Below are 22,900 nucleotides of genomic sequence, written 5' to 3' on the forward strand. Positions count from 1 at the left end.
TCCCGGGTTTGAATCCCAGCCTGGGAATGGATGTTTGGGAGTGTCCATTCATCAATTTCATCATATCATCACTCATCTCCACCTTCACAAATTAACCAAAAGTGGCACAAGAAGCGAAGCAAAATCAACCAAATGTTTTAAATTTTTAACCGAATTCTTGGCGGCACATTGTCTAAGATGTTTTCACATGCTATACTTTCAGGTTCTTTCAACACAATGGGAAAGATCCAGAAAATGTTGGAAATTAGAAATTTGTAAGTGCTGTGTAAATGTTTTCAAGTGCTGTCTTATTATAATAATACAACTCGGTAAAGTATTATTAAATGGACATTGATAGTTTCTTTCGTGTCTCGTACTACTCTGCATGATTTTTATTAATCATTGATCTGTATTTAACAATGAAGATGATGGTCTGTTTGGAAATATACATAAGCTTCCTGTGTACCGTGTGACTTTTATGGAAAAATGATAATCAGTTGCTATGCAATAGCAAAAACATTGCACTACTGTATGGTGGGTTGCATATTGTTTTCATAAAACTTGCTTATTTGATAAATTATTCACCTATGTTAGTAATGTGCACTTTTAATGTAAGACATTTCTAATAGTGAAAGTTATTTTATTTAAATTTTTATGATCTGGATAAATTTTATAGAAAACAGAATCCTATAATATTGCTGATTTGTGGTTGTTGCCCTATTTTTAGTACTTTTGTCCATTTGACAGTATATGTATATATCAGAAGTAGTATTGCAAATTAATTATTGTGCTTATTTTGCAATTTTTAAGTTTATTTCTATGTTGACTGTTGTGATGTAAATCATGTGTAGGTATTGTGATTAGAGACTGTAAATATTGTGGATATTATTGACAGTTACCCCTATTCTTGTATATGCTTGTAAATGTAAGCCCTTTTTATATACATATATATATGTTTGTGTATGTATACAAGCACATGTAGGCATCTCGAAATATAGGTGAACATTCATAATATATGCCTTATTGGTTTTGTGCACAATATCCCAGAACAAATTACATTTTTCAAAATGTATAGTGGATAAAATGTGATATCCAATGAAATTGTTTTTGGGAAGGTTGTAAATTGTATGGATGTTTATATTTTTTTACCTTTTTTTTAAAGGGTAGATGATTTTATAACTTGACAACTTACTTCAAGATTTTATTCTGTTCTTGTGAAAGCGGCCCCGGCGCCCACCCAGCGTCGAATAACATGGGTACCTGGGGGAAACCCTGGGGGGTAAAGGCGGGTAGTAATATTCTTCTGTATAAATAGTTCTTACACAGTATGTGTTTCGTATGACGACGCACAAAAATACTGAGACAAGATATGATGATCAAACTTATTGAAACTTTTATGGCAATACACAATTCTCTAGAACTTACAATGTAATATATATCAAAATAAATCTTGTGCGGAAAAAAAAATGACTTATGTAAACTTACCCAGTAGTTTGTCAGAAGTGAATTTTAATGAAATTGATAAATTAAAATATTGGCACACTAAGAACTCCTTACCTGAAATTTACCTTAGTAAATTTTTAATATACACAAAAATATTTTTCCATCCCCATAATCAATATTTAGTGTCGTAGCTCAGTTGTTAGGGCATCTGACTACCATGCAAGAGACCTGGGTTCGATCCCCGGTGGGAAAGAACTGTGATCTTTTCTACCTGTTCAAGCGTTCCACCCAGCGTCGTATAAAGTGGGTACCTGGAGGAAACTCTGGGGGGGTAAAGGTAGCCAGGGGCAAGGTGCTGATCACGTCACCGTCACCTTAGGCCATGATCAAGAAAGAAAGTATGGGGCCCCAACTCCACACCTCCTATACGCCCTCATGGCATGGTGCAAAACACAGGGGAACACTTTACATAATCAATATTTAATAAGGTACAATTCCATGTGACATAACATTGTAACTCCATTAATAAAATTATTTTGTTTACTGTGTCACTGTAATTTTTAAATTCAGATAAATGAGTTTTTAATGTACATTATAGTGTTAAGATTTGAGGATTTTATTGTGTGAAGAAAAATGAAAGTTAATTTCAGTTATTTCTGGTCTTGATAAACTTTCTGTGGCCTCTCCCACTTCTGGCTGAAGTATTGTTGATTGGAAAATAGATGCATTCAGCTAAGCTTTCTATAGATGAAAGGAAGTAGCACGTGTCATAGTACTTCGTGATAATTATGACGGTGTTGTAATGTGTTGCAAAAAGATGCTATGTCTAAAATTATTGTCTGCTCAGGCCAGGCAATATTTCAAATGTGTACTGTGTTTGCATAAAGTTTTATCCTTCAATTTTTTTTTTTTTTTTTGCATTCAATATTGCACATTCCTTTATAGAAATTTGATGGTTTGAGCATGCTAACATATGATCATATGGGGAGTGGAATATGCTAAAACATTGAGCACTTAAGACATGTAGACAGTGGATAGTGTGTAGTGATATGAATTTTATGAGTGTGTATTGTCTTCCTGACTTTTATCACACCCAGGTAGTGTATTTCTGGCTTTTTCAACAACTTCTACATGGCAGTTTTCAGTTATTCACAATGGTAAATGATTTCCTAACATTAAATTAAGTGTCCCAGGCAGCTTTCATAAATTTGAATTTCTTCAAATTGTTGTTGACAATTCATATCCTTTCCTGAAAATGTGTCAGACTTTGTGTGGTGTTCTGTTTAATTTGTACTATCTAAAAACATTTGGTTCTTTCCAGTTGCATGTCTTGATTTTATGGCAAAATTTCTAATAAGTTTCCTTGATTTTGCACCCAAAACAAATTTGAAAAATATTTATGTAAAAAGAACTAACAAAAACAAAACCCTTTGCTTTCTGCCAAAGAAGAGAGACGAGCATCAAGAAAAATGAAGATGCAAATATCTTAATGTCTTCTCTGTATTTAAGTTGAACTTAATCAGAAACAGGTTGTGTCCATTGGTGTCAAATTATCAACAGTTTCAAACCAGAATTACTGCATTTTCAAAAAGGAAAACCAGTTCTAACATGAAAAAGTAATATGTATGGATTCAATTCAATTATATGGGTAACTCAGAATTGCTATAATTTTATGTAGGTTGGACAAATTGTTCTTTCCATGTCCATTTGCATGCGTGAAGTCAATTTGTCAGTTTCAAATTCCCACGGTTTTCCTAACATTCTTGTGGAGTGAAAAGACACCAGTCTTCGAACATATCAACTGCTATGTTAATTGTAGTGGCGCATTTGGCAGAGAATTATCCAGTGAGTTAAGAAGACTTCAAACAAAATAGCAGACAGTTTGTGAAATAGGAATAACCTAGAATAATTACATTCATTGGAAAGAAAAGGGGTGTTCACAGTGGCCAACATTTGGTCAATCAAAATGTAGGCAAAATCAATTTAACAGATTCAATGTAAGTAACTGTGAGCAAAAGAGGGGCCACAGTGGTCCAGTAAGTAAGGTGTCTTATTATTAGCGCTAGGATTTTGATGCAAATGCATCTTTTGTTTGGTAACATGGAAACATTGCATAAGTATATAGGAACGTGTTATACACGTAAGTGAATTAATTGGGATGCCTTTGTTAGGGCATTTTTTTGCATTTTTTGATCCTTTTTGAAGTAGAGGTAATTTTTTAAACTTTTTAAACAGTTTGTCATTTATCGGCCTTTTAAAAGTCACCTTATGCATTTTTCTACATTTTGGTGAAAGAAGGGGCATTTTACATGCAAATGTAACCCTTTGAAGGAGAGAGGTTCCTGACTCTCGTCGCATTGCCTTCAGGGCAGTTCTGAACGACTGTCTTTGAAGAAACAAAGAAATTCTGTGCAGTATTCTAGATACAAGCTGTTGTGTAACAATTCAGCTCAAACAATGCGAATTTCCCCCTCTATCAGTAAATACATTGTCGCCAGATGGATTGTTAAAAAAACAAGGGGTACAAAGTTTTGTGCTCGGACATTTTGTCAGGGAAGCAATTTGCACTCTATGGAATTGAAAGTGACTTAACAGCAAGTGATAAATTCATTTCAAGTACGTTCCTCTTGTGTCGGTGGTACTAGAGAGAAGTTTTTCCATGTACAAGGCTCTCTTGTCCGAAAACCGACAATCATTCACTTTTGGAAATTTGCATGATTTTCGTTGTGTACTGCAACTCAGTACTTAAAGTGTAAAAGATAACAAAAAGTGAACTTTCTTACTTGTACCACCATACGCAATGAACATGTGATAGATACTGTAACATTAATTTGTAATTTGAATTTCTGTTGGTAGTTTATAAATTTGTTCTACAAATCCTTCCAAATTTTCTGGTCATTTTTCTAAGTTTATAGGGCATTTTCTTGCATGTATTAGGCCATAAATGCCTTTTTTAAAGGTCATTTTTTGGCAATTTTAAGGTCATCAAAATCCTAACCCTACTTATTATCATAAGGGAGACCTAGGGTGTGTATTCAAGAAATCACTGAGGTATTTTGAATTTGTAATAAACCTTATTTTTATAAATTTTCATGAAATACGAGGGTGTTTTGAAAAGTTTTGCCTCCTATGCAATAACGTCAATAATATGCAAGATACTTACGTGAACTATATGTCCTTAAAGCTTGCAATGTCCTCTACCAGGGTTTCACTACTTTTCAACGTATTCACCATCATTGTCCACACACAAATGCCAACGTCGGACAAATTGTTGCATGCTGTCGGCGAAAAAATCTGGCATCTTCTCCCGGCACCAGCGACACAAATATGCTTGCACCTCCACATCACTGGTGCTCTTTCAGCCTTGGAAAAAAATCACAAGGTGCGAGATCTGGACTGTACAGCAAGTGGGGTAAAATATTGTGGAATTTGAGATGCTGCAATGCATCCTGTGTTTGGCGACTCTTGTGTGGGCAAGAATTGTCATGTTGAAGAATTGCATCCTTGCCAGGCCTAACTCGCAGTCTTCACTTACCGATCAGAATTTACAGTGGTTCCATGCTCCAAAAATTATGTGTGGACTATGCTGTCACAGTCCAAAAAGATGATCATCAACACTTTCCCTGTGCATCTTTGGCTGTTATGGGTCATCCACTGCAGACCTGATCATGCAGGCTCATCGTGTTCAAATTGTCGCCTTTCAGATGCCTTCGCCACCTCCTGACAGTACTCACATCCACACAGGCACCACCGTAGACAGCACTCATTCATTGATGAATGTCAACTGGCGCACAACTCTCTGCTGTGAGGAATTCAATAACAGCACGTTGTTTCAACCGCATGTCCATCGCCATTTTACTGACTATTGTGCGCATGCGTGATGTTGCAGGCAAATGCCACAACAGTCAGAAAATCAGCGATTATTCTCACACTAATTTCACGTGTGTGTTAGCAGTGTTGCCAGGGTAATTGCATAGGAGACAAAACTTTTCAAAATGCCCTCGTATAACTTTACTATCATCTCATTATCAGTGAAAGCTGCATCATAACTTGGATTGCCAATACAATTAACAGAAACAGGTGGGGGTGACAACACTTCTTCTGGACGTGAGGCTGAGCTGCACACCCATAGACCCAGACCACCAGCTGGCACTGGGGACAACTCTGGGGAGTAAAGGCAGCCGGCACATGGCACTTCCTCTACAAATGGTTGAGAATGTGAATGTGTGGAGCTCTACGTCCACCCCACCATAGCATGTTGCACATTGTGCAGGGAATACTTTTAAACTGTGAGCAAATTAATGACTTTTCCACATGGTCCCCATGCATGACAAATCACTTGTTGAATTGTACCACTAGCTTTTGCATTCCTGCAGAGAAGTTTTCCAGTTGGCTGCCAACCTCAATGGCAAAGTGGTTAATGCAAGGGCTCGGGTTTGAATCCTGGCCTAGGTATGAGTGTTCGCGTGTCCCTTCATCTATTTCATCACATGATCACTCATCCTCATCTTCGTGATTAGTCAAAAGTGGCAGAAAAGCAAAGTAAAATAAACCATATCAATCAGCTCCTGAATGTAGGTCTGTACAATTTCTTCTACTCTGTTCTCTGGTTTGCAATGATGGATTCGTCTCATCAATTGTTGCACATTGTTAAAGTGTTTTCGCATCTTCCCTGCTGTTATCGGTGCTCGGAGCAGTGTTGCCAGGTCAGACTTGAAAAAATTGGAAGATTGTTCCTTGGGAAACCAGAAGATCTGCTACAAAATCCGATGATCTAATAGCAGCGAATGAAGGACGTTCTCAGTGGAGGGGGTGGCATAGGCATCCGCACTGGGGGGGCTAGGGGACGTCCGTAGATTTTTCCAGCGAGGGGGGAAACAATGTGTTTTTATCAGGCAGGTAAACGAGGCATATTAGGCATATTACCCCGTAATAATGTTGCCCTCTCAGAAAATGCCACTTGAGTTTGAAATTATCACGTTCCTACATCCCTATTATAATAATGGATGTAAATTACTGTGACTGAAATCAACTCATACATCTGAAATAATAGGTACTTTTATGTCAACATTCATTTTCCAGATAGGGAGGGGGTGGCGACCATCCTTGCACTTCCTTCTGGACAACCATGCAGCTAAATAATTTTGTAGAAAATTAAGTATTTAAGGATAGAAAATTAAGTATTTTTAAGCCGATGAAAGTTTCTCTAGCAAATTTCTTGTTATTAATACTCCCATGCTTTATTCATCAGTTATGCTGCCTCTATGTTGCTGCATTCAATATATATACACATACACACACACACACACACACACACATACATGTATAAAATAATTTGCCATGCTACGAAGTCAGTGTTTCTACCTAGTAAGGCAACGACGTTGCACTGTGTTTGTGTCACTTCATCATTTTTCATTCACCCATACTGTCTTACTTACCTGTAGACACACAGGGCCTCCCCATGGCGCAGTGGTAGCCTTGTAATCAAGGGGTCCCGGGTTCGATACCCGGTGGAGGCACAAGTGGTTCGGATCCCACTTTAAACTGTAGGTCCAGTCCCGATTAGCCTTACTGTGCATAAAGTGGACTTAAAACATCAAACCAAACTTGAATCAAACCAAACCGTAGACACACAAAAGCGACGTGAAATAACTAAAATAGAAATATTTTTCAGGTGGGATAAAATACAACCATAATGTCCTAGCAGAATTGAGTATCGTTTGGCATAATTTCACAGTTCAAACAGCACTTTTCATGGCTGAATGGAGTTCCACTGTCTCTCTCCCCTCCATGTTCATGTAAGATGAGCAGGAAACATGTTTTTGAGCAGGCCGTTGGAGGTTCCATAGCAATAGTTTATTATGGAATTCTCCCGAGAAATCAATAGGTCTGGCAACACTGACATTGGCCATGCTGAAGGCTCCTTATCCCTGTCCTTTTCCCACCCGCCAGTGCGATGAGGTTCTGCGCAGGTTTGTTTTCTTGTGGTTCTGCTATAGTCACGGACACTTCTGGGTTGTAACAATCCCATTGACTTTCAATGAATTTGTTACAACCCAGAAGTGTTCGTGACTGTACATGTGAAATATATCAGAAAAAAGTTATGGTTGAGGAGTTATAGCCCTTTTTATAAAATCTATTCCATGATACTCGGAGAGAAACAAAGGACTTTTTCAAACTTCACTTATTAATAATAGTAACAATGGATATATTCTTTTTTAATTTGAGTATGTCATACCTTCATATGTATACTAATGAGCAAAAAAGTCAGAACTGAAATATCATGTGTAGTTTAACACTAACCAGCCATTCTCACTTCTCACCAGTCCTCATTAAATGCAATCTTTCACACCACAGTGACATGACGTTGCAGATGCCATTTAGACTAAGCTGTTTCTCCTATAGCGTATATCGTACTGCCTCAATCTGAGGTAAAATGTTGTTTATTACTTTCGTGTGATAGCCAGATCTATCATATCAGCACACCATGTCATCCTGCTGCTATGCTAAGCATATGCTTTGTTAACAAATTTAGTTATAAACACAGTGAATAATTTGTACCTTGCCACCATGCAGTTGTACTAAAATACACTGAACTTGATATACTGACCATCAACAACATGGAAAATTGTGAATCATATTTAGAACAGAGAAAGAGTAAAATATTACACTACTTCAGATTTAATTATTTTATATTTATTAATGAAAGTGTCATTACCAATTCTCTGGAACTAGCATCCATTTACTATATACATTTTAAGAGAATTAGTTATAAATATTACAACAAGATAGCAATGTTATGCGAATGCCACCTTGCCACACAACCATCCAAATATACTTTGGTGAGTAATATTTTAGAATCTTTCATGGTAATTAATATATATTACAAATTTTCAAACAAAATATGATGCATAAGACACTCAAAAGTTAAAGATGATCATCAACAGTCATAATATTTTCTTATTGTTTTCCAGCTTGTCCGTGATAGGCTGAGATAAGCCAGCACACAAAAATGTGTCCATTTTCACACGCATTCCTTGAAGAGACCACAAGGTTGATTCTAACGTTCTTTCATCTGTGCACTCTAAAGTGTAGGTTTTAAGAGTTTCAAGTTCTTGCAGACAAGACTTTTTCAGTTCAGCCATTTTTGGAACAGTTTGTTTAGGCTTTTTGCTTGATGGGTTTCCCTCCTCCCCAATGATGACAGGGAACTCCACATCAACCACGTCAATTTCTTTACTGAACAGAAGTTCAGAAGAATCATCATCTGCTTGCCACTCGCTAACACATTCACTCATGGCCTCCTGGATTGCCCTCCTTTTCCGCCTACGAGCCCTTATCACATGACTATAAATAACCTTATCAGTCGGATAGAATCCAGTGTTCTGATATCCTGGTTTCACATTAGAATTCCGAAATTTCTCGTCCACAAGAGCCTCCAGGTGAACTTTGATTTCTTTAACTGATGTCACGTTGTTCTTCGCAAGTTCATAAATTTTGTCTTTAAGTTCTGTATGTATAGTTTGATCCATGCTGGATGAAATTTCAGAATGATTATGGGAAGCAGCATCAGAAATTGATATCAAAAACCTCTCAATGCATGATGGTGGATTACTTGATAACAGTGCTTCTTTTAGTTGTCGTACAAACTGTAAAATAAAACAACAGCATTAGCAATGAACAAAATCTAGTGATGATATCTTATGGACAATATAAGTGCTGCTCCTGATATGTTTTATTCCAAATGCACGGCAAAATCTGAAAAGGAGCATTATTTACAGAAATATTGATTGGTTGTTTTATTTAACGTTGGCTATTCGTGACATTTTGTTCAAGTTTCCATCCTAATGCTTGCCTGAAAGTGACTGGGGAAAACCTATGAACTAAACTCACATAACTCTTAATCCATGGTTAAATTATCTCTAATTTGTTAACCTTAGGTGTATTTTTCTTCACAAGAACACACCATAGGAGACTATCTAGGATAGCTGTGAAGTCCAGGCTCAGAAGAGAAGAAAACCGATTGGAAAATGTGTATAAAATCGTTCATTTCAATAAGATGATGGTGTTTCAGGAGTTGGCACACTTATTTGTTACGAGTTGGAAATCTTGCCCACTTTTTTTTGCGAAATCTAGCAAATCACACGAGGGGACCGCGTGAGTTGAGCATGGCATGCTTCTAGCAACTATGCCGTCAATGTTGCGAACCGCTTGTTTCCCAGCGTGGAATCTTACCAGGAACAGGGAATTTTGGATGGCCTCCTGGATTGCCTTCCTTTTCCACCTCCAAGCCCTTATCACAAACCAAATGAAATATAAATTTTCTTAGGTGATTTTCATTATGAATCATTCTATAATAAATGTCCAGGACACAAGTTTCATTTTTTAAAAAGTTCAGATTTTGAAATGGAATTGTGAAAAGGGGAAGGTTTATTACTTATGACTGAAATTCTTCCTCTGGGCCAAGAACATCACTTGCATAGGAGTAGGATAAAGAGAGTGTGGCCACTGCCCTCTTCAAACAACCAGAGTGGAGGCAGGGGGGGGGGGGGGAGGGTGACGAGAAGTTGAAGTGTGCGAGACCTGGGGATGTTTTTTTTTTTCTCTCTCTCCTCTCTCTCAAGTAGTTCACAAGTGCAGTGTGGGGAGTGAGTGCATGACAAATATTTTTGTGAATAAAATGTGCTATGTTGTGTAGTGAACCAAAATGAATGACATAATTAGCTATTTACTAGGCTCTCATATAAGGATAAGGTTCATATCGTTGCTGATTTCTAAGTGCACTTTATGCACAGATAGGCTAATTGGGACTGGATGCATAGTTTAGTGGAATCCAAACCACTGTGTGTCTCCATCGGGACCCCTTAGTCTCAGGACAATGACGTTACCACCATGCTAACGAGGATGCCCCAAATTGTGAAAATAGGAAAGCCTCAATCCTAAAGGTAAGTAGTTTATTTTAATTCTTGCATATAGGCCTACATAAATATTTCACAATATAATCCTCTTTTTTTTTTTAACATAAATGAGCATGAAATTTTTTTCCTTACTGTTTTTCTTTTAATGATATGGTGAACATTTTCATATTTTATTTATGAGGAATGTATTTTTAATCACATTGTCACATCACTTCAAAATCCCGAAAAAAGAAAATCCCTCTGCCCACCAGCAATTTTTTGCCCATTTTTGAACAATATGATATGTTGAGATAACCCAGATTTTGAACCCAGTATATGCCACTGGAACATGCCTTTTCCTATGGCATACTCCTTAACAGCTCTTAATGCGCGTGGATCCATTGCTTGATTTGCTTCCAAAATCCTGTTAAAACTTATGGATTGCCTGAAGATTTATTACAGCAATCTGATTATCCAGGCAACCCCCAAAAATTAAGCCCAAGTGGTATTTCAGAAACCCATGTATCCTTTGAAAGTCTGCTTTAGGAATTGTATTCAGGTTCTACCCAACCATATACTATTCTTTCCATTCTACCAGGTGCAGAACGTCCGTGTAAGCCAGTAGTTCTAGTAAAATGTATGCAATTATATGACAAAATTAGTAAACAACTTCGGGTAGACACCCGTGTTCGACATCCTGTTTGTTAGATTGCAACACTTCAGCACCAGGCGACCATGGGATCTCCCACCTTGTGCTTGTGAAAAGTTGTAAGCCTTCTGAATTTTGTCTTACAAATTGTTGACCGCGAACGAGCAAGGGGCTAGGCCTACCGGATAGACTGGGTCATGGTTCTTAGTATCATGGACTGGATGGAGAAGAGCAGGCCAAAACCCTACGGCCCGAGGCTTACAGCAGCGTTGTAAACCTCATGTTTAGAAAAAGTGTTGTTCATGGACGTCCGCAGTATTTCTTTCCACCATGGAGGATTAAGCAAAGTATTTTTTTCAGGGACTGGGGTAAACTAGGTATATTTCCTTCCTAATAGAGTTGCCTCTCAAAAGATACTAATTCAGTTTGAAGTTAACACTTTTCTGCATGTGTTTGATGTGACTGAAATTAATTTATATGTGTGAAATACATTATTTGATGGTTGACATTCATTTTCCGGGAAGGGTCTCTTCCTCTTGCCCCTTCTGGACATCCATGGTGTCGTTTAAACTCCGAAATTATGCTACATACTACTAAATTGTTCCAGAATCTATATATTATTAATACTTAATACTAATTTATAACAAAAACATAAATTCGAATGGTTCAACCAATGGGATGGGTTCGACATTAGATGTAAAAAGTTTGAGAAAATTCAACCAACCACGAACAGCAGCCCTCTAGTTTTATTTGTATCCTTAACTTCCAAACGACTTTTTAAACTTGTGCGGGATTTAGCTTTTTATGCTTGGGTTGGCTTCACTGGTGAGAGACAGGTCCTGTAAGAGGAGGGGCTCCAGTGTTGTCGAGTATGAATGAATGGTTGGCTGCAGAGGCGTGGCGTGCATGTAACCGGTGTTACCGCATTGTTAAATAAGTTAACCGACAGCATTAAGCTAACAAGTGCAAAAAGTTTTTAAAAGTTAAATGTTTAATGAAAGCTGAAGATTGAACTAGTTTTACAAATCTCATGTCAAATGTGAACCAAATATTTTTAATTAAATTTAATTACATAGTTCGTGATTTAAACACTCTTCGAACAACGTATGAAAAACCTGTTTATGCTAGATATGCTTTCACACTACCGTAAGAAAGCATTTACATCCCCTTTGATAGAAATTTCTGGAGCATTTCTCTTATATTTTATTTTCTAGTTCTTTTTTCTATGAAATATAGGGAATTTATTTATATCCGAAAGGTATATATTGCCCTCCGAGTCCAAAACATCACTGCATTGAGCAGTGCCCGCTTTTTGATCGTTTTGTTTTTCCTATCTATTGAAAAGCAGGCTGTCGTCCCTGTGTTGTGGTGTGATAGTGAAGTGCATTATGGAAGAAAACGAGTGTGATCGTGCGGTGGGGTGAAGAACTTGTTGAATACGCCGTTTTCCAGCAAGGATTTTGCTGCCAAGAAGAAACTTGTGGATGTAGATAGGCCCACCCCTTCTCTAGCAGGCATGGTAAAAGAAACGAAAAATGAAGTATGTCGATTTTGTGATCCATGGTACGAAGTTGATACTTTATGCGTTTGTAAAAAGCATTCAGCACTTTTGATTCTTTATCATCTAATCTTCATTTTATCTAACTTTGCATATTTTTTATTGTTACGTTATTCATTGCGATAGGAATAAGGCTGAGTAATTATAAGCCTAGCAAAGAAAACACCAGGCTCATGGATTTATCCAGAATCTTTAATCTGGTGTAGTGTAACTTTGTTTTTAAGGAGTGTAAGGTTAAATTTAGTGCCAAAATTAAGGTTTTGTGAAAAGTTCCAGGAATTGTTCTGAAAAAATGGGGGGAGGAGGTTGATGTGTGTGGATAAATCACTGACCATGCCAGCCCAAAAATAAGCACAACGGGAAATAGTATTCATCCTGATAGGCTTACACCATTGGAAAGGTCATGCTCCGCCACTGCATTCTACTATTACCATATCTTGATTGAGAACCCTACATTTTCCAGGATAACCTCCATCTGGAGCAAACATCAAACCAAACGAAATATCATTTATTTATTTTTGGTGGTTTCCATTAGAATTCTTTCCATAATAAATGACCAGGACAAGTTTTTATTTTTTTAAAAAAAAGTTCAGATTTTGAAATAGAATGGTGATTTACTGGCCACTATATATGCACACACAATAAAGGTAATACATGTACTTCTTACCTTGAAGAACTCAATATGCTGACCAAGGCAGAAATGTATTTTATTATAAAACATAAACTAAACGTAACGTTTCAACCTTCTAGCAAGGTCTTCTTCAGACTATGTACCAAGGTACAAGAACAGGATGATATATATACACACAAATACTCCCCTCCAGACTATTAGAAAGTTGTTCTGGAATATTCTAGCAGGTGGCTTTCCCTAGAATGTTCCAGAACAACTTTCTAATAGTCTGGAGGGGAGTATTTTTGTGTATACAGGGTGATTGGTAATTCGACCTATTCCTGGAAAGGGGTAATACTAGAGCACATTTGCAACAAATTTGACCCTATGCACCGGGGGGGGGGGGGTCGGAAATCAATGGGTTTCGAGTTATTGCAGTTTGTAGATTTTCGTGACATATTCCGACTTGCGACCAAAAAACTACTACACCCTGGGCACTTAATCGACATGTTGCTAACAGTTGACGAATGAGTGACTACTGGGAAAAAAATTCATGCCCAAAATTCCCATACCCACAGAAAGAAACAGTCATTGGAGCACACGTCATGAAGAAATTTGGAAATTATCATTTAAATCGAAGAGGATTACTCAAAAAAATGGTAACACACTTAGCGTAAAAATTACGGGAAAAACTTCCTCGTTTTATAAGCTCTCCAAAACGATACAAATGTTGTCAACTGGCACACGGGTTGGGGGGAAAATCTGAATAAAAAGCGGAGAAGGCACGTTGTAGACCTCTTTGTAAAGTGAAAAGAAGTTGTCTGTTGTGAGAAATAAAGAAACAAAAATTAGTGAAATAATAATGTTATTTACCATTCTCGTGATTCCAGGTTGTCAGAATTAACTGTTACAAAAACTACAAATCCTGTTAAAATTGCCTCCCCCGGTTACGTATGCAAGCACGCAGCCTGCGGCGTACTTCAGACACAGTCACTCGTGTTAACACTCTGTCTCTTATGTATTGGGCGGCTGTCACAATTCTCTCTCTCAACTCTTCTTGGGAATCCACTGGTGTACTGTAGACTAACTCTTTCATGTGACCCCAAATGCAAAAGTCGCATGGCGTCAAATCCGGACTCCTCGCCGGCCAGGGTTTCGGGCCGCCTCGACCAATCCATTGCATGGGATAATTGTCGTCCAGCCACTGTAGCACACCCCGGAAATAGTGGGCTGGGCAGCCATCATGTTGGTAAATCATACCCCATCTTGTGGCGAGCGGCACATCCTCCAGCAGCGTCGTCAATTCTTCCCTTAGGAAGTTTTCGTAGATAAATCCGTTTAGGTTTTGTGGCAGAAAGAATGGCCCGATCACATGATTGTGGATGATTCCCATCCACACATTTAGTGAGAATTTTCTCTGGTGAGCCTTTTCTTTAGATTTTCTTAGATTATGACCCTTAGGGGCCCAAAAATGCACATTATGAAAATTTGTAATACCATCGTGGTCGAATTTGGATTTGTCCGTCCACAGAATTCTTGTCAGGCGATGGGGGTCTTCAGTGTCGGTATGTAGTAAAAATCGACAAAAATCCATCCTTCTGACAGGATCTTCCTCCTCAATAGCATGCGACTTTTACATTTGGGGTCACATGAAAGTGTTAGTCTAAGTACACCAGTGGATTCCCAAGAAGAGTTGAGAGAGAGAATTGAGACATGAGAGACAGAGTGTCAACGCGAGTGACTGTGTCTGAAGTACGCCGCAGGCTGTGTGCTTGCATACGTAACCGGGGGGAGGCAATTTTAACAGGATTTGTAGTTTTTGTAACAGTTAATTCTGACAACCTGGAATCATGAGAATGGCAAATAACATTATTATTTCACTCATTTTCGTTTCTTTATTTCTCACAACAGATAACTTCTTTTCACTTTACAAAGAGGTCTACAACGTGCCTTCTCCGCTTTTTATTCAGATTTTCCCCCCAACCCATGTGCCAGTTGACAACATTTGTATATCGTTTTGGAGAGCTTTTTCCGTAATTTTTACGCTAAGTGTGTTACCATTTTTTTTTTTGAGTACACCTCTTCGATTTAAACGATATTTTCCAAATTTCTTCGTGATGTGTGCTCCATTGACTGTTTCTTTCTGTGGGTATGGGAATTTTGGGCATGATTTTTTTCCCCAGTAGTCACTCATTCGTCAGCTGTTAGCAACGTGTCGAATAAATGTCCAGTGTGTAGTATTTTTTTCACAATTAGTAGTTTTTTGGTCGCAAGTCGGAATACGTCACGAAAATCTACAAACTGCAATAACTAGAAATCCATTGATTTCCGACCCCCCGGTGCATAGGGTCAAATTTGTTGCAAATATGCTCTAGTATTACCCCTTTCCAGGAATAGGTCGAATTACCAATCACCCTGTTCGTGTACCTTGTTACATTTGTACTTGGTACATAGTCTGAAGAAGACCTTGCTAGAAGGTTGAAACATTACGTTTAGTTTGTTTTATAATTAGTTTGTTTTATAATAAAATAAATTTCTGCCTTGGTCAGCATATTGAGTTTTTCATATCATGGAAACAAGGCTTAATGGTGTTATTATTACCTTGCAATTTTCTCTCCAATTCTTGCCTTTTCTATATTCAGGATACACTGTGATTTGTTTCACAATAAGTTCTGCTGGACATCCTATTTTTTTTGTTGGACGTAGAGAAGATCGTCTCTTTCTACCATCAGCCTATGATAAAGAAAAAATACTTCATATTTTCATCCAGCATTTTCATATCCAGAATAAACATTTGAAATCATGTGTGGGAAAGAAAATGCTCCATAGCACAAAAGCCTGCCAAGTGGCTTTTTTTTTAGAATTATGTGATGTGTAGTCAACACATCAACTTGTGAGTTGATTTTTTTAAATTTATTTATTGTAATCCTGCGCACATCAGGGAGCTACCCTTTTACAGTTTATGGTACATTTACTACATTTGAAAATTTAAAAACATATATATGCAAGTTCTCAATTCCTTGAGAAAGGTTGTGTTCATTTTATTGCCTGTTCGATCTCCGGTCAACATCTCTCACTCGTTTATTTCTTCATTTTAAACATTCGTACTTACCTAGTCTGCATTGCAAAAGATTGTTTAAGGTGGGATTTTGCTTTTTTCACGAAAATAATTTCAATTTTTAACATTAACAGTAATTATTATTCTTGCTTTTTTCGCTTCCGTAACACACAATATGGCGGGCACAGCTGTGGATTATGAGTGGGGTATGCAGTGTTTCCAACCTTTTTGACCGAAAAATGCTCCACGAACCATTCCCGCATAACCCCAAATACCATTCACTCATAGCACCACAAACCATTCATGGTAAGGTTAGGTTAGGTTAGGTTAGCTTAGGTTAGGCAAACATAGTTAAAATTTGGGGTCGTAGTAATATCAGGAATGTATATTTAGTATTTTCATATTCTTGCAAAACAACGGCGTGCTTGGAAACACTGACAGGGTGTTACGTCATCGAACGTACGCAACACGTAGTGGAAGCAAGTGAAAGCAATGGCAATCGTGCATCGGAGGTATATTTCTCTTCAAAAATACATGAATTCCCAGTCCAATAGATTCAACGATGAAAGAAAATACGTCCTCGAACTTTGACAATGCTACAGAAACTCATTTTCATAAGTAGTTTCTTCTGTAAAAATGAAGAAATCCGTTGACCGGAGATCGAACAGTTACCTTCATTTTTATGAAGGACCAGAACTGTCTCATATTACCTGCAATAACATTAGATTTGATGCTGTTTTGTTAATTTTTCTTCCAGTGGAATGAACATGACATTATACCAAATAATGCTTATGAATGAGAAAACTCTTAAGCTTTGTTATGCTGTCCAAGTAAATGCAGGCAGAGTGGATGATTTTCCCAGGAGATATACATGTTTTTTTTTTCTTTTTTAATGTGGCTAAAAGGCCAGCAACCAGAAAGTAAGTTGTAACCACAATTTCCATTGCACTCTATATGCATTATGGATTGAGAGAGGGTGGGGGAAGGAATGAATCTCATGGCTTTTATATGTAAATACTATTGATATATATTACAGAGCATTCTATGACATTTGCTACCAAACTTGGCGGCAAGCGGCCCGGTGTCAGCGCTTGTCTTTCCCAATGGACGGGTCCGCGACAGTCACTAGAGTCGGCTATTAAAATTACAGTTTTCAAATTGTGTACTAACCTTGACTACAGAAGGTGTTGAAAATGATGTCCCTCTGCTGGAACACATTCCTGGCATCTCTGAAGGAAATTGGAATTTACACGTGCAAGTTCGTCTGCTGTAATTTTCCCGATTTCTCGTACAATACTCTCTTTTAACTCATGGATGGTGTACAGATTGTCTTTATTTGGTAAATGTCTGTTATATCAGAGACACATTTCTTCATTTTTACAGAAGAAACTACTTATGGAAATGAGTTTCTGTAGCATTTTGAAAGTTCGTGGAGGTATTTTCTCACTAGAATTCTGCACAACAAGAAATAAGCACTTTTGATATAATAAACTTGCATTTTGTGCAAAGTAACAACATTATGCCGTTGTTTCCATTATGTACCTGCAGATGGTGCATGCGTTGAAAGTTATGCGATCTTGCCAGTGTTTCCAAACGTGCATTTTTTAAGAGATTTTTTTTTAACTATGCCTAACCTAACCCAACCTTTCCGGAAATGGTCCGTGGGGCTATCATGAATGGTTTTTGGGGCTATCCGTCAATAGTTTGTGATGATATAATTAACACGAAATTAGGTATTTTCCGGTTAAGAAGGTTGAAACACTGCATACCCACTCCAAATCGACAAAACACAAGCACGATGCGCGATGATCCACAGCTAGGCGTGCCATATTGAATGTTCCGCAACGGAAGAAAGGACCCATAAGAATTACTTGTAATGTGTAAAACCGAAGAAATTTTCGTGTAAAATGCATAATGGCACCTTCAACTATTTTCCGCAATACACAATTGGTAAGTACGAACTATTTGAAACTGAACATATCCTATATAAATGTGTCTCCGATATAACAGACATTTACCCTTTATTTTTTAGATTTCCCCATTTTTATTTCCACTTTTATTCAGAACTGACCTTGTTACTTTTAAACTTTTTTACGAGGTTTAATATAGTGGTCCTATGTGGAACGGGAACACCAGGAAATCTCGTTGCAAAACGTCGTCACAGTTCTCCACAATTCCTCTTTCCCAAGTAACACTTGACAAGATAAATCCCTTGTTGTAATGTAAACTTTTGTGGTGCCATAATAAGCCACAATCTTCAACACCGGGAAACGATACAACACAACTTCCGAGGGAGGATTATAATGGCATCAGTCTGCAACATCAACAGAAAGGGAAAGAGAGCGAAAAAAAACAGACTGTAGCGCTGACACCGGGCAGCTTGCTGCCGAGTCTCGTAGTGAATGTCAGGGAATGATCTGAAGTATATTTGCTGGAAACTAGAAATACAAGAAAATTTACATCTTTTTTCATAAATTTGATTGAAACATTGCATATTTCTTGTTATTGTTATTTCAATCAAACGAATCTTAATGACTTGTCAGATGTTATACCACGTAAATGTAACTTAATTACATGATTTGCAGCAGGTTATTATTATGAATACTTTGAATGGAACTTGTTATTAAGTAAAGTTAACTCACATGTGTAAGTTCTGTTGACAGGTCATTTGATTTTGTTTTGTAGTACTTGACTCCTTTTACACATTGGTAGTATGTTGTTCTTCCTAATGTATATGGATTCCCACAAGAATAAGGTTTTCCATCAAGTTTGCCATTGAGGTGAAAATTCAAAGAACCTAAAATGAAATAATATTTAGTACACTATAATAATTCTAATTTGTTCATTACTTCATTATAAACAATGATTGGCGAATACTGGAAGTATCTTCAATTGCTTTCAAATTTGGCATACTCACTAATTTTGGCCTCATAATCACGAATCTCCAGTTAAAATGGTACTAGTTTACTATCCTTCGGACAGATTTCTTCATTTCTACAGAAGAAACTACTTACCGTAATAAGTTCCTGTAGTATTGTCTAACATTGGGAAGGTGTTTTATGTGAAATTCAGGTAAGTTTTCCGTATCCTGGAAACTGATTTCCTCGAATTTAAAAGTTTTGGGGCTCATTTGGGGTCAGGTGGCTCTGGCCAATAGCTAACATGCCTTTAACAGGGAGTCTATAGAGAAAGCCGGGGAGCCAGAGTGAAGTGTAGCGGAGGCGGGGCCACGTTAGCGGTTGGGGGTGGTAGGTTAATTAACCCAGGGACGGAGCCCGGAATTGGTGGGAAATTTGGACTCAAAAATTTCAAACGAAAATAATTTTTTTGTTTAAATTTCCCACCGATTCCGGGATGGATAGTCCCAAAAACCATTCACGGCATGTTCCGCGAAGCAGATAGGTAAGTACGAATGTCAAAAATTGACGAAACTAAGAAGTTATACGTGTCCGAAGGATAGGAAACTGTTACCATTAAAATTTGGCGGTCACGTCTAGAAATTGCAAAGCAAGTCTAAAAAAGTGGGTTCATGAACAGAGTAAACACCCTTGATTTATGAAAACAACTATTTTTTGGAATGATTAGCGTTTCAAAACTATGTTTATGATGACCCTTCATTTTAACTATGCTTGCCTAACCTAACCTTACCGTGACTGGTTCGTGGGGCAAACATGTTGGTACTATTATCGTATGAGGGAAACACCTATGAATCATATATTTCGGACTTCTTTACATTGCTAACGTGTTATTTTCGAATGCAGAACATTTCTTAAGGTGAAATAATGCATTTCTAACTAAGATAATGTCTATTTCTTCTATTTATGAGTACTTACTGTTACTTGTTGTTTCGAATCTGTAACACATTATGGCCGTGATAGCGTACTGGTTTAGGGGGCGTTCTGAGAGTGTTTTGTCGATTTATGCAGTGTTGCAACCTCGTTCACCGGAAAATATCTACTTTCGTGTCCGGATTTGAAATTATGCTAATACGTCGCATTTACGTGTAGAACTTGTAAAATAACCTTGTGATTTACCACGTTCATTGTCCATACACAGCAATTCGGAACGATCTTTCTTTCGCAATTCGATAATGCTCTTCTTTTACGCACACCAATCTTGCAACCTTGAATATTGACGTCAGACGAGGAATGCCTACGTGGTTAGGTTAGGTTCCATTAGCATAAATACAAAGAAAAATTAATATTTTCGTTAAGAGACGCGTTACCTTGTATTGCCTAACATGAAAAAGCTCTTTCCTGTGAAGTCAGAACACAATGTTGCTACAGTGTTGTGTGATAAGTGACACCCATTCGGGTTGGAACCATCTTTCTTTCGTAATTCGTTAATTCTCTTCCTTTGCGCACAACAATCTTGCAACCTTGCATATTGACATCATACGAGGAATGCCTACGTGGTTAGGTTAGGTTCCATTAGCATAAATACAAAGAAAAATTAATATTTTCGCTAAGAGACACGTTACCTTGTATTGCCTAACATGAAAAAGCTCTCTCCTGTGACGTCGGAACACAATTTTGCTACAGTGTTGTGCGATAAGTGACACCCTCTCGGGAAAAATGGCTTGTTCCGTGGAGCTGCTGTTCTTATGGTATTGTTACGTTACGTTAAGGAAACAGTTTATTTAGTTTTTTATCGATTTCCATACTTGACCGCCAATTATTACATGCAGATTCGTGATTAGGAGGTCTCAATTAGTGAGTAGGCGAAATTTCATAGCAATTGGAGAGAGGTCCGGTATTGTAAACGCGTTCCAAAAAAAATTAAAAATACTCGACACGTAGTTCTAGTGAAAACACAGCGAGGCTGAAACACTGGCTACGGGGTTGCATCATCTAAACACACGGAACATTGCACTCTCATGCAGAAAGCAAATGGCGGGATCAGAAACAGCGTGTCGGACAGAGATTTTCGCAGAAAACAACACGCATTCAGATTAAAATGGATCAAATCTATATTCAGGAACTTCCACAACGCTAAAGAAAATGATTTCCGTAAGTACTTTCTCCTGTAAAATTGAAGGAATCCGTTTCCCTCATACGATAATGTTACCAACATGTTTTCCACCTTTACACAAGATGCTATTTTCTCACATGCAAATCAACGCTTTCGCTTATTGCACAACACTTGAACAACGTTGGTAGCAAGACCATTGTGCGGAAAGGAAGAAGTCTTCATATCGTTTCCATGATAGTGTATGGAGAATCGTAGCGGTAATTGACAAGGTTATTTTGCAATTTCTAGCCGTGACCACCAATTTTTAACTGCAGATTCGTGATTGCGAGGCAAAAAATTAGTGAGTATGCCGAATTTGAAAGCAATTGGAGATACTTCAGGGATTGTAAATTCATACCCAATGATTTAATATGTGAACAGTGCAAGTGATACAAACCTACACAATATTTAGTCATGGGTATGGGTATAAATGTAAATAAATAAAATATAGAATCAATGTGGATAATCCAGTAATTTCCAAAATTACTAGCGGACTGCATAACTTAGAGCAGGCATTTGTAAAGAATAGAGTAAATATTTGTGTCAACACTTACTAGTTGCCCTACTTTTGGTCACAGAATAACCATAGCCAAGACCTTTAAGCTCTGTGACAAATGTTTCAAATTTTTTTGAACCATCTATGTATCCGTATATTTTTCCTTCATATTCGGACATGTCCTTCAAATGTGAACTTAGCACTTGTCCATATTTTGTTTTATCCATTAGTACAGTTGTGTGCGAATTTTCTACACTGTATGCTTCTGCATCGGCAAGTTCTTTGTCGCCACTACATATTAAGTAAATAGCTGTACTTCCCTCCATATTTACACAAACACAGCAGAAAATTTACACTTTACAGCTGTGGTTCACAGATTACTGGGTTAATTGAAAAATACACAGTATACTACTCAATCCCTTTGCTTATCGGCCGAAGAGTTTTGCACAAGTTTCGTCCGGAAGGGGGGCGGCATGCCCCCCTGGAAAATGAAAGTCAACCAAATATTATATACTGCACACATATAATTTCATTTCAGCCACAATAATATGTGTTAATTATAGCAAGAACATGGTAAATTCAAATTTATGCAATGTTTTTACAACACTATTATTGGGGAAAATGTTCCTTGTTTGCCCCCCTGGAAAAAACCTTCCTTGCCCCTCCCCGGAGAAAATCCTGCGGACGTCCATGCAGAATAAGAGTAAAATGTCTTCGTTGTTTAGTTTAGGTATAGCATACATACACTGTAATTTTTGGAACTATACCAAAAAGGTATTATCGTCGTCGCCTTGCAATCGATATCCTGTGTAGACACATATCACGGTGGCTCGGATCCTACTTTAAACTGTATGTCAGTCCTGATTAGTCTTTCTGTGCATAAAGTGGGCTCAAAATCAAACAAATCAATCAAACGTATGTAGAAATGGAACACACATTTACTTGTCAAATAGAGGAAAATATCTAAATAAAATTCACATCTCTTCTTAAACTAACACTTGCACAATACATAGAGGAGAGGAGGGTATTATGGAATAGTCGGGAAATATGGAATACCAAGGTTTTGGCTCTATTCGGTGCTGCTATCACGTGAGAATACCATGAACTACTCAAGAAAGACTCCCATGATGCAGTGCAGTGAGAGCTGACCGCTTGTTGTTGTGTTACCACTCGCTACAGAAGTGTGTTTCGTGATTTTCA

General features: G+C 37.7%; 2 protein-coding genes across 5 annotated transcripts in view; one reads left to right on the forward strand and one right to left on the reverse strand.

Annotated features, from left to right (window-relative positions):
• Positions 1–2,242, forward strand: part of LOC145981822 (motile sperm domain-containing protein 1-like) — a 33,926-nt gene extending 31,684 nt beyond the window's left edge. For all 4 annotated transcript variants that reach the window (XM_083115258.1, XM_083115256.1, XM_083115259.1 and 1 more), the window contains exon 7: positions 203–2,242. The gene's annotated coding sequence lies outside the window, so the exon portion shown is untranslated. The remainder of the gene's footprint in view (positions 1–202) is intronic.
• A 5,882-nt stretch (positions 2,243–8,124) lies between these two features.
• LOC145981764 (uncharacterized) lies at positions 8,125–22,070 on the reverse strand. Its single transcript, XM_083115178.1, has 4 exons — positions 21,759–22,070; positions 18,837–18,991; positions 15,738–15,869; positions 8,125–9,071 (listed from the first exon to the last, which is right to left on the reverse strand). Exons 1-4 carry the CDS (start codon positions 22,024–22,026, stop codon positions 8,370–8,372), a joined length of 1,257 nt encoding a protein of 418 aa, XP_082971304.1. The 5' UTR covers positions 22,027–22,070; the 3' UTR covers positions 8,125–8,369.
• Between the last annotated feature and the right edge of the window lie 830 nt (positions 22,071–22,900).

The sequence above is a fragment of the Lepisma saccharinum genome, chromosome 30 (assembly GCF_977018435.1).
Source record: "Lepisma saccharinum chromosome 30, izLepSacc3.1, whole genome shotgun sequence".
Taxonomy (NCBI): domain Eukaryota; kingdom Metazoa; phylum Arthropoda; class Insecta; order Zygentoma; family Lepismatidae; genus Lepisma; species Lepisma saccharinum.

Bases quoted from the DNA above. Each gene is read 5' to 3' on its own strand.
- LOC145981764 (XM_083115178.1), bottom strand. From the start codon at position 22,026: ATGGAGGGAAGTACAGCTATTTACTTAATATGTAGTGGCGACAAAGAA. The intron at 15,870-18,836 runs GTGAGTTAACTT...TCTTTATCATAG, and splicing joins TGTCAACAGAACTTACACAT to GCTGATGGTAGAAAGAGACG. The intron at 9,072-15,737 runs GTAATAATAACA...TTTATTTTACAG, and splicing joins ATTGGAGAGAAAATTGCAAG to TTTGTACGACAACTAAAAGA.